Source organism: Trachurus trachurus (genome assembly GCF_905171665.1).
Source record: "Trachurus trachurus genome assembly, chromosome: 7".
NCBI lineage: Eukaryota > Metazoa > Chordata > Actinopteri > Carangiformes > Carangidae > Trachurus > Trachurus trachurus.
The window spans coordinates 32,847,485-32,860,425 of record NC_139901.1 but is presented as its reverse complement, the minus strand read 5'-3'; the positions used below and the strand labels follow the sequence as shown (position 1 = coordinate 32,860,425).

General features: G+C 40.9%; 1 protein-coding gene across 1 annotated transcript; it reads right to left on the bottom strand.

Annotated features, from left to right (window-relative positions):
* Window positions 1-2,858: 2,858 nt before the first annotated feature.
* Window positions 2,859-7,026, bottom strand: LOC310988177 (trypsin; the record flags this gene model as incomplete). Its single annotated transcript, XM_083974689.1, has 5 exons — window positions 2,859-3,014; window positions 4,931-5,185; window positions 5,273-5,411; window positions 6,588-6,741; window positions 6,972-7,026. The coding sequence occupies 5 exons, from the start codon at window positions 7,024-7,026 to the stop codon at window positions 2,859-2,861; spliced, it is 759 nt and encodes a 252-aa protein (XP_083830815.1).
* Between the last annotated feature and the right edge of the window lie 5,915 nt (window positions 7,027-12,941).

Sequence of the window (12,941 nt, the reverse complement as noted above, 5' to 3'; positions counted from 1 at the left end):
ACCGCTGGCTGGACACAGGAACCGGGCACACCGCAGGCTGGACACAGGAATCGGGCATACCGCAGGCTGGACACAGGAATCGGGCACACCGTCGGCTGGACACAGCAATCGGGCATACCGCTGGCTGGACACAGGAATCGGGCATACCGCTGGATGGACACAGGAATCGGGCATACCGCTGGCTGGACACAGGAATCAGGCATACCACCGGCTGGACACAGGAAACAAGAGCTGGGCACACCTCAGGCTGGACACAGGAATCGGGCACACCGCTGGCTGGACACAGGAATCGGGCATACCGCAGGCTGGACACAGGAATCCGGCATACCACTGGATGGACACAGGAATCGGGCACACCGCTGGCTGGACACAGGAATCCAGCATACCACTGGCTGGACACAGGAATCGGGCATACCGCTGGCTGGACACAGGAATCGGGCATACCGCTGGCTGGACACAGGAATCGGGCACACCGCAGGCTGGACACAGGAATCGGGCACACCGCTGGCTGGACACAGGAATCGGGCACACCGCTGACTGGACACAGGAATCGGGCACACCGCTGGCTGGACACAGGAATCGGGCATACCGCTGACTGGACACAGGAATCGGGCACACCGTCGGCTGGACACAGCAATCGGGCATACCGCTGGCTGGACACAGGAATTGGGCACACCGCTGGCTGGACACAGGAATCGGGCATACCACCGACTGGACACAGGAAACAAGAGCCGGGCACACCACAGGCTGGACACAGAAATCAGGCACACCGTCAGCTGGACACAAGAACCAGGCACACCGCAGGCTGGACACAGGAATCGGGCATACCGCTGGCTGGACACAGGAATCGGGCATACCGCCGGCTGGACACCGGAAACAAGAGCCGGGCACACCGCCGGCTGGACACAGGAATCGGGCATACCGCCGGCTGGACACAGGAATCGGGCACACCGCTGGCTGGACTCAGCAGATCAGGGGCTGAGGGACATGGAGGGTGCTGCACGACCACTCACTCCCCTCTGCCCCCCAGATGACATATCAGAATTTGGAGGAATTTGGAGGAATTTGGAGAAATTTGAAGAAATTTAAAGAAATTTGATTTTTGGTAAAAAAAACACGTTTTTGACACCCGTGGGAGTTAAACATTTTCGAAAATCGCCTCGGTCATTTTCTCCAAAACCACTGGCCCGATTTCAACCAAACTTCTACGTTGGACTCCCCTCAGCCCCATCTCGGTAGAACCATAAACACCTCACTGCTCTTTGAATCAGTTGCTGCAGCGACTAAAACCAGATCATGACCAGGTCAGTACCGAGTCAGAACCGGTTCAGAACCAGATCAGAACCAGGTCAGAACCGGGTCAGAACCGGGTCAGCAGGTGGCAGCTCTATCACTACCACTAACCTGTATGAACTGAAGTCTCCCTCTCTGCCCATATTTGGACTGGCTGGGTTTAGGGGGCGGGGCCTCGTGCTGCCAGGTGTTGAGCTCCAGGACCAATGGAGGCCGGTGATGTCATCACGGCCACGAGGCTCAGAGCAGGTGAGACAACTGCTGACAAACTGACCCGGAGCAAGAGTTTGCTTTTAAGGAGAGCTACTCTTCTGCGGTTGAGCCACTAGTTTACTATTGTAAATAAGTGAAGTTATACTCCATTTAAGAAATAAGATTCAATGTTAAGGTGAAATCTACTGTGTCATTCGTTATGAACAGTTATAAGCAAGTAAAAGATGAAATGATCTCCAGAAGGAATAAAGTTACGGTTCTCTTTATATTTTAAACAATATCATTTTTGTATTATTATTATTTTCATCTTTTACATTTTCAAAATGACAGAAAAGGAAAAGGTCCCTCAGCAAAGGTCAGGGCCCCATAGTTAGTAGCTAGTAGCCCCCCTCCTTTGGAAACTATCCTAGTGTGTAAATAAATGTCTTGTCTGATACCTTGGTCAAAGTTATCTGAGAGCTCAAGTCTCTTGGGTTTCCCATTCTTTTGCTGCTGCTGCTTTGTTTCCCCTTTTCACTCTGAAACTGTGTAGAAAACTAAAATAATACTCTGATATGTTACCTATATTATTGTATTGTTTTTATTACTGATGTTGTGACATGTTTGTTGATATGTACTGAGGAGCCACATTATGAAATGTTAAACTGTAAACCACATGTTACAGTGAGTTCAGTTCCCCACAGAACTGGAGTGGACAGATCATACTCTATATAAAAAACCAAAAACAGCACAAATATGTTTGTGCACATGAAATTCAGTGATTTCCTGACATAGGAAGTTCTTTGTTTTGCTGTTGCTCTGAAATTGTAGGTTAGACTCACATTTCTTAAAGGCAAGTACAAAGAAAAAGAGCTCATCTTTATTGTCACTATGGATGGTTTATTCATTTCATTCAGTGCTTGTTGCAAAATGAGGAAAGTGACCCGGTGTCCTTGAAGTTGTCACAGTGAATATTTTTAATAATTATAGCGTATAAAATAACTCAATATAGCTCATTTGAGAGGTGTTTGTCATCTTAAGTCACCACTCCCACATAAAATATAGATTTTTTGATTCAACATGAAAATAAAAACACTTTGATACATAGATTGATGATATTATTATTGATTTTAACATTATTGCTTAATGCAGCTGTTACATATTTTCTACTGCTACCACTATTACAACTTTATAAATGGCCAAAACAAAACAAAAAATTAAGTGTGTAAAGATAATGATTAAAAAAAAACAACTCAAATAATGTTAATAATGTTAAAGAGAGCCGTTGAATATTATATAGTGAATCAGCTTGAATCCCTTTGTTTTCGAATCAAATGAATCTCTGCAGTCTCCTCGGGCCTGGTGGTGTCTGTTTACGGAGCGTCATTGTCGATTATCCATTTAATCCAGCTCACGTAGTTCCTCACTTTGGTGTAAACCCCAGGGAAGTGTGGGCTCGCACAGCTGATGCCCCAGGACACGATGCCCTCGAAGTGGCCGTTACAGATGAGGGGGCCTCCGGAGTCGCCCTGTTGACCGCAGAGACAGATCACAGACGGGTGACGAGTTTAATTACTGTCACAGCAATTAAGTTTAAGGTGACACCAAGTATGTAGCATGCAAAGAGAAATATGCTGGTATAATAATCTTTGCTGATTAATGAGTTATTTGCTTTAATTGGGGGGAAAAAAAGAGTTTTCTTATGGACACAATGACTACACTGTAAAAACTCAAAATCTTTCCTAGAATATTTGTCTTATTTCTTGTCAAAATGTCTAAATTTGAGTCAAAACTAGTCTCTTTCCACTTAAAATAAGACTCATCACCTAAAAATTTACTTATTTTTTTAGACAGTTTTCACTTATTTCAAATACATTTTCAATTGAAATAAGTAGAAAAATCTGCCAGTGAAAGCAAGTTTTTTGTGCTTGTAATAAGAAAGAAAAACTTGCTCCACTATCAGATTTTTCTACTTTGCTGCAAATTTGCGTATTTATATTTAATATTTACATATCTTTGACTATTCTGTCACTTTTACTTCTACTAGTCCATCTGTGAATCTATATGAAGACATGAGGCCTTAACAGAGATTGTTATATGAATAAACTTTACTATAAATTGACTTTTAGTCCAGCTGTTGACAGAGCTCTGTAAACTTAGTAATGTTGAACTGGCATTAATGATCTTAAGAGGCTGAACCCTGTGAGTCCTGACCATCGTGACCCCAGGACTTTTCCGGTCCTGCCATGACAGTGAACTTTTCAATTTCTTAGTGAAATGTCAATTTGTCAGTAGCCATGTACTTTAGCACAAGAATTCATACTTAAAGTGAACTAGAGCATGACTATTGACTTTTAGTGTTGGTTTGATGACAGCTGTTTCATAATCACTCCTAAAAAGTGACCAAGGAAGAAGTACAATACATAATGCAGTCTCTACACTGCAAAAACTCAAAATCTTTCCAAGAATATTTGTCTTATTTCTTGTCAAAATGTCTCATTTCTAGTCAAAACTAATCTCTTTCCACTTAAAATAAGACTCATCATAACTTGTTTTTGTTTAATTTTCACTTGTTTCAAACAAATATTCACTTGAAATAAGTAGAAAAATCTGCCAGTGAAAGCAGGTTTTTTGTGCTTGTAATAAGGAAGAAAAACTTGCTCCACTATCAGATTTTTCTAGTTATTTCAAGTGAAAATCTGCTTGAAAGAAGTAAGAAGTGTCTGAAAACAAGCTACTTTTTATGTGATGAGTCTTATTTTAAAGCAGAAGTGAGTGATCCGGTCGTTTTGGCTAATGCTGCGTTCCTGGTAGGCTTTTGAAACCGTAAATTACAGCTTCAAGTCATGGCTTACGACTTTGTAGCGTTTCAGGCAACCCACTCGTGTTTTTCCGACCTGTTTTACCTGTGAAAGTCACTATAACGACCACTCGTATGACTTCTGACCCGTGAACTCGTACCAGATTTAACTGGTACGAGTTCACAGGTCGGAAAAACACGAGTCACGAGTTTCCTTGAACGCACCATAACAGTCCTCGTCCCTACGTCGCCACATTCACGGCGTCCCTTGGCTGCACACACAGCCCTGCATGCCGTTCTCTCTCCTCATTGGATAAAAACTGTAGGATACGATAAATGTTTTCTCCTCGGCTCAGAGCAGAGCAGAGTGACTGACAGACCCGTGTTTCAGTCCAAACACTCTATGTAAGTGATTGCTGTCGGAAGATATAACTATTTAAGACTTATATTAACACAAATATATCACTTACTTCTGCTTTAAGTATAATTAGATTTGTTTTGACTAGAAATGACATTTTATCTAGAAATAGGACAAATATTCTTGGTAAGATATTTGAGTTTTTGCAGTGTAGAATAAAAACAAGAGTTGATATTATATAATTAAAGCATTTGACACATGCAGAACAACAATAAATCTTCCTGTACCTGGCAGGAGTCTTTCCCCCCCAGCCGAGAGCCGGCACACAGCATGTTGGAGGTGATGCGGCCCCAGTAGTAGTAGCTGCAGTACGGCTGCACCCTCACGTCCACGGCGCGCAGCACCGGTGAGAGGTAGTAGCTGTAGATCTGCGTCACGCCCCAGCCGCTCACCGTGCACACGTCGTCGCGCAGCTGAGGGGTGTTTTCATCGGGCAGAGCAGCTGGCTGCACGTTGGCGTTCAGCTGCGCCGGCTCGCTCAGCTGCAGCACAAACCAAAGGTTGTTATTGTTGTTAGTTTCACACACAGCAGCACATCTGCTCCACACAGCACCTCTGCTTCTGCTTACCTTAATGAGCATAATGTCATTGTTGAACGTCTTGTAGTTATAATTGTGGACGTATATTTTTGAGACGTTGAAGATCTGTTCAAACCCCTCTTCTCTGCTCAGACTGTGCTCACTCAGCACTATCCGCATCCTGCTGCTCCTGAGGGCCAGAAGAAAACACAAGGTGCTTCAGCGTTTAACCTTTGACCTTTGTGTTGTATCAGCTTTCTGCTACACTGCAAAAAATCTTTATTTTTATTTCTAGTCAAAACAAATCTCATTGTAGGCCTACTTAAAATAAGACTCATCACATAAAAAGTAGCTTGTTTTTAGAGACTTTTTACTTCTTTCAAGCATATTTTCACTTGAAATAAGTAGAAAAATCTGATAGTGGAGCAAGCACAAAAAACTTGCTTTCACTGGCAGATTTTTCTACTTGTTTCAAGTGAAAATTAGTTTGAAACAAGTGAAAATGATCTAAAAACAAGTTCATTTTTAGGTGAAGAGTCTTATTTTAAGTGGAAAGAGATTAGTTTTGACTAGAAATGAGACATTTTGACAAGAAATAAGAAAAATATTCTTGGAAAGATTTTGAGTTTTTGCAGTGTACCATCTATGGTGTTAGGGTCAGTTTTGACCCGTGTTTTTAATCAGCTGTAAAATTCACTAAAAACATTTTTTTTTTTCATCCAATCTGTTTTTCTTCTCTTGGTTACATTGTTAGGCTTCCTTATCCATGAAAATATTGGTTTTAATATTTTTTGGTGTCGGCCCCTGGGCCTTTTTGTCAGTATTATCTCTTGGTTTCAATTGAACCTTCCTCTTGTCAGCTTTCTACTACCATCTATGGTGTTCGGGTCAATTTTGATCCGAGTCTTAAATCAGCTGTAAAACACACTAAAACAATTATGTATCATTCCATTTGTTTCTCATCTCTTGGTTACGTTGTTAGGCTCCTTATCCATGAAAAGGTTGGTTTTGCACTTATGATTTGAGTTTTAACTCTCATTATTGTTCTTATCGTTATAACCGGGTCAAACACCACAAATGTCATAATTTTAACCAAAGCATTTTAGAAATTTGTGAATTTTTATTTTATTTTATTTAGATAGAGGTTCCTGACAAAGACAAAAAGCCTTGATGCTATAAACAAATTTATGTGATACTTTTATGCATTTAAAACCTGAAAACGGGTCACTGGTGAAAGGTTAACTGCAAAAATACACAAACATGACACATATCACATCCTTGATTTCACTTTATAACACAATACACACACGTCATCAGTCTGCACTGCTGTCCCCGTGTGGCCCTACAGACTAACGTCAGTACTCACGGTCTCCAGCAGTGGGCAGCAGACACCACCCACTCAGGATGCACCAAGGTTCCTCCACAGTAGTGTTCGCCACTGGTCGACTGCAGCGATGCTTGATATTTAATGGAGTAAGGCCAAACCTCTTGACCTCCGATGATCCTGGCTGGATTCACCTCTGTGAGAACAGAGCAGAACAGCTGTCAGGCCCAAGGGCTTTTTTAAAATGTCTTTTTTAAACAATACTGGATTTGTTTTACAATTATATTCTGTGGTGTGGGAAATTCATTAACGTGTCTATTTTTAATCCTCTTTTCAACCATTGTTTGATCAAAGGCCCTGCCTATATATAGCTACATACAGTAGGCTATATATGCATATGAAAGTTTTAAAGACAGAGGAACTTACCTGATACTAAGAAAATCAAAAGCAGCAGCACAGCAGACCTTCGTAGTGAATCCATATTTCTAATTATCACCTGTAATTGAGAAATATGACTTTTAGCAGCTTGTTTATCCAGTCTCTAATGTGATTAAAAAATGAATACATTACATTACGCCAAATTATGGATTTATATTATTATAAGCTACAGCTACAACTACAAGTTATGGTCAAACTTTTGTTGTCCCAGCTCCACTGTATCACAGCTACAGACAGGTGGTTGTTGATTATTAAAAAAAAAAACATATATATATTTTTTTTCATTATTAATTTATTATCCTATTGTAATTCTATTAATAAGCTATAATATTTTCTTTTTTTCCCCTTTTCGTTAAGGGTTTTGTGTTATTCCTTATCTGTCAAAACAAGCCCAGAGATGCAATTGATTTTTTTTTTTTTTTTTCCAAATTCTATTTTCCATCTTTGTAAACAAACCCCAAGCATCAAGTGATTTCTTTTGTTTTTATATAAAGAAGAAAAAAAAAGGGAATGAAGACTTTCATGGATGAAACTAAAAATATTGGGGTAAAAAAAGCCTTTCAGGCCCTCCATGTATATGGGAGTGGAGAGAGAACATATTAATTGTTTTGTTTTTTTTAGATAATGTGATAATTATTCTGTTTTCTGGAGATAACGTAACTTTGTTATGTTTAGATAATTGAATAATTGTCCTGTTATCTTCTTTATCGCAGTATAACGAACTTAGTTTTCTTGAGATGATTATATTCCATTATCTTGACATAAGAAACCTCTGTTAAAAAACATGCAAAAAAATGTACTTTGCAAGTATGATCCCTCTTTGCTTCCGTCACACTGTATCTCCATGATTCTACATTGCTACGAAATACTTCCCCAGTACATTTTTTTATATTTCCAACATCATCCTATGCTGAAATCTGGACGGTCCCATGAATATTGATTATCAGATGTGTCCAAATCACGTCCTACTTACCTGCTGAGTCCAAACACAGCAAGCTTCAGCGTACTGTAGGTCCAACTGCTGGGGCCGACCTTCTCCTCCTGCCTTTTTATAGTGAAACTGTATCCTCTCCCATTTTCTTTTGTTTAAATTATCTCTTCGTCCTGTTCTTTACTGCGACGATCTCACACTGCAACAATGAAACTGACCTACTCCGTGACAAAGCTGAGGCCTTTTCTTGTATTGTGTCTGTTGCACCTTGGGATATGAAGGTATCTAGGATGGGAACACCTGCACACACAGTCACCATCACCTGGTTACAGTAAATATTTACAGCCGTGTTGATGTATAAAGATAAAACCAGAGATATTTTGTGATTTCACTCATATTTCTGTACATTTTTTAATCAAAACTATCATTTAAATGCATGTCTTACTTCTGAGGTTGATCGTCTCTTTTAAAAATAAGTAATTACAGACAATAATGCACCTTATTGTCTGCACATAACATCACTTTGCAACACACTGAGATGTCTGTGTTATTAAAACACATCAGACATTCAATAAACGTTCGATATATCAGTAACATAATAAAGAACAGAGTCTGTTAGCGGGTTGGAGTCGTTATTTCCTCATTGATTTCCCTTTAAATCTGTTCCTATTACTGGCTGAGAGCCTGTGGAAAACCCAGGAGACGTAAACACACTACTACTCTCAGGTTACACGTCTAACTGTGTCGTTTGCTCTGTTTCCATACAAAAGGCTGTGAACGACACACAGGCCACGACACACACTGGTGTTGTTCCGCAACATCTCACTAAGACGAAGATGATTAATGATTGTGTGAAATAGAACTAATACCAACTGATGCTTCCCTAATAAAACTAATACTGTAGAAATCAATACCAGAAATAATAACAGGACTAAAATTAACTGCAACTGCTACTAAAAACAATAACATATCTTATCAGGGCCGGCTCTACGCAGGGGCAAGAGGGGGCAGCGCCCCCTCAAATAAATGTCTTGCCCCCTCAAATCCAAATTTTAGAAGTTGAGAAAGCACATTTTAATGTACTCAAAAATGTGTATATTACAAGTTGACAAAATGATCAGCAGTAGCACAAAAATTCACCTACTGACTACCTTTCAGTTTTGTAACTGCCCCCCCCCCCCCCCCCCCCCCCCCTCTTCTCAGAGTACACCAGAATGCTTCACTCACATTTTAAAATCACAAACATTTTCTGGGGGGGGGATGCCCCCAGACCCCCCTACAGGGGTTTAGCTACTCACCTTTTTCACCCCCTCTGGGTTTTCAGGTATACGCACCCCTAACCCCCCATATAATGTGGCTCTTTGCATTACGACAGTAACAAATTTGGGCTCTAAGACCCTGGTTGGCCCCCCGGCCCCTAGTTGGACAGGTCTGAAGGTGCCTGACAAAGTGCAATTCACTTCTCCAGGTTGGGGTTGGACACATAGCCAACAACCCAATTCAATGAAGTTACTACAAGCACAGAGAAAAAAAAGTGCATGATGTGTTCAAATGATGCCCCCTTCACATTTCTGACTGCCCCCTCATATACGCCTGCCTAGAACCGGCCCTGTGTCTTATTATGAAACACCTTAAATTAAATCTTATTTTCTTGATTCATTATTTTCTCTATAACAGGGAAGAAATAATAAACCATCATCATCATCATAATTAAAACTGATTGTTTTGTGTGACAGATCCCAAAGACCGAAGAGATTCATTCAGAAAAGCAACAATCCTTATATTTAAAAAGTTTGTTTTGAAATAAGAGGAAAAAAGAAAGATTTCAGGACAGTAAATTCAGAAGTTTGTATTCAGTTAATCTTATACTGTTCACAAAATATATTATTTCCCATAGTCAAGTCTGTTTGGCTTAAAGTATTTTACTAATTTGAATTAATGAATAATGTCACCAGTCAATCACAAGGCTAACACATACAGACAGACAGACAACCATTCACACCTACAGGCAGTTTAGAGTCACCAATTAACCTGCATGTCTGCAAGCTGTGATAGGCTGCAACTCCCCCACGACGCTAGGGAGGATAAACGGTACAGAAGATGAATGAATGACAATTAATGAATACTTTCCTATGAAACAATAATATGATCATGCACTGACTAATACTTTGTGTGCATATCAGAATATATTAAATAATGCATATGAATCTGATTGTATTTGCATAACACACTGCGTAACAGAGGAGCTGATTGTTCAGCTCATACTGCACTGCAAAAACTTTCCAAGAATATTTGTCTTATTTCTTGTCAAAATGTCTAATTTCTAGTCAAAACTAATCTCTTTCCAATTAAAATAAGACTTATCAACTAAAAATGAACTTGTTTTTAGATCATTTTCACTTGCAATAAGTAGAAAAATCTGCTTGTGAAAGCATGTTTTTTATGCTTGTAATAAGGAAGAAAAACTTGCTCCACTATCAGATTTTTCTACTTATTTCAAGTGAAAATCTGCTTGAAAGAAGTAAAATTGTCTAAAAACAAGCTACTTTTTATGTGATGAGTCTTATTTTAAATATAATGAGATTCATTTTGACTAGAAATGAGACAAATATTCTTGGTAAGATATTTGATTTTTTGCAGTGTGTAGCCTATATCCACTAGTGCTGCCTGGTTTTAATGAGTCACATATATCTTAATGAGTGTCACAAACTGTCAACAGCATCAACACTTCATCACACTTGAGGTGTTGATATCTTGATATTTGGCCTTTAACTGTAGCTGCTTTACTTGATGTAAATCAGAGCTGAGGTTGTTCATTATTGCAGAGTAACGGAGAGAGACTGAGCCGGGGGAACCCGAGGCTTTCCCATGGTGGGTGGGATATGTGATCCCTGCAGCGTGTTCAGTGTCTGCCTCACTCCTCCTCCTCCTCCTCCTCCTCCTCCTCCTCCTCCTCCTCCTCCTCCTCCTCCTCCTCCTCCTCCTCCTCAGGGCCGTTGCTAGGAATCTGGGCCCCCTTAAAGAATACTAAAGTGGGCCCCTCCCCCTAACTTTTCCTTTTTTGTTTTTAGACACTTTTTACTTCTTTCAAGCATATTTTCACTTGGAATAAGTAGAAAAAATCTGATAGTGGAGCAAGTTTTTCTTCCTTATTACAAGCACAAAAGACTTACTTTCACTGGCAGATTTTTCTATTTATTGTGAATTTAAGTGAAAATGATCTAAAAACAAGTTAAAGCAGAAGTGAGTGATATATTTGTGTTAATATAAGTCTTAAATAGTTATATCTTCCGACAGCAATCACTTACATAGAGTGTTTGGACTGAAACACGGGTCTCTCAGTCACTCTGCTCTGCTCTGAGCCGAAGAGAAAACATTTATCGTATCCTACAGTTTTTATCCAATGAGGAGAGAGAACGGCATGCAGGGCTGTGTGTGCAGCCAAGGAACGCCGTGAATGTGGTGACGTAGCGACGAGGACTGTTATGGTGCGTTCAAGGAAACTCGTATTTTTCCGACCGTGAAGTGGTACCAGTTCGATCTGGTACGAGTTCACCGGTCGGAAGTTACGAGTGGCCGTTATAGTGACTTTCACCGGTAAAACAGGTCGGAAAAACACGAGTGGGTTGCCTGGAACGCTACAAAGTCGTAAGTTGTGACTTGAAGCTGTAATTTACGATTTCAAAAGCCTGCCTCGAACGCAGCATTAGCGAAAATGACCGGATCACTCACTTCTGCTTTAATTTTTAGGTGATGAGTCTTATTTTAAGTGTAAAGAGATTAGTTTTGACTAGAAATGAGACATTTGGACAAGAAATGAGACAAATGTTCTTGGAAAGATGTTGAGTTTTTACAGTGTACTATGAGTATTAGTCAGGGTCTTACACAGAATAAATCAGTCATACAAAGATTAGACTACTGGGGGTTTTTATGGGCCCCACTGGGCGCTGGGCCCCTAGAGTTATCATCACCTTTCTCCCCTATACAACGGCCCTGTGCTCCTCCTCCTCCTCCTCCTCCTGCTCCTCCTCCACAGGGAGCTGACGAACACCTACGGCACCAGGAGGCATCGTGACCAGCTGCTGAATCACCCTCAGCTCTGGGCTCAGCTCGGTGTAAACCAGGTCGACCTGAACGCATCATCAGCACCTCACTGTCAACAGCACCACATCTGTGAAGAAGAAGATTAAAGGGATACGCCAACATTTTTTTTTTTGCATCTTGCCTCACTCCCGAGTCCATGACCAGCAGATAGACACCATCCTTTCCACTGTGCGTGCAGTAACAAGGGAGATACGGGCAGAGCTGGCGCACCGCTAATTAGCTTAGCTCAAACGCTGGAAGTGTATGGGTAGTGTTAGCCTGCCTCCACCTAAAGTCGCTAATTAGCTTAGCTCAAACGCTGGAAGTGTATGGGTAGTGTTAGCCTGCCTCCACCTAAAGTCGCTAATTAGCTTAGCTCAAACGCTGGAAGTGTATGGGTAGTGTTAGCCTGCCTCCACCTAAAGTCGCTAATTAGCTTAGCTCAAACGCTGGAAGTGTATAGGTAGTGTTAGCCTGCCTCCACCTAAAGTCATCAGAGAAACTCTTCAGCAACTCTAAACGGAAACCGGCGGGCCGATCTTGGTCTCAGAGCTGACAAAACTCTCCGGTAAGGCATCTTGAGCGGTCAAATGCCGCTAACGGGACCAGATCGGTCAAAACGGAGGGTTCAAGCAAAGACGCTTTATTTTGGTTCAAGCTAGCTACATCGAGGGTAGGTTAGCTTCCTGTTTCAAAGTAAAAGCACAAATTCTATCGTCATGGTTTTCTGTATGTAAAGGGCAACATGTGTTTTATTTTGTGAAAGTAACCGAAAGTGCGTTGGTCACAACGGCTAGCTTGAGTAGCGCCGAATTCACACACACTGCTGATCTAAACGGCTACTTTCTATTATTGAACATGGAAAACTGATTTGTGTGTGTATGTTTTATGTTTTGTTGAATGGACGAATAAATTACTACCTACTTACTGTACTTAAGTTGTTA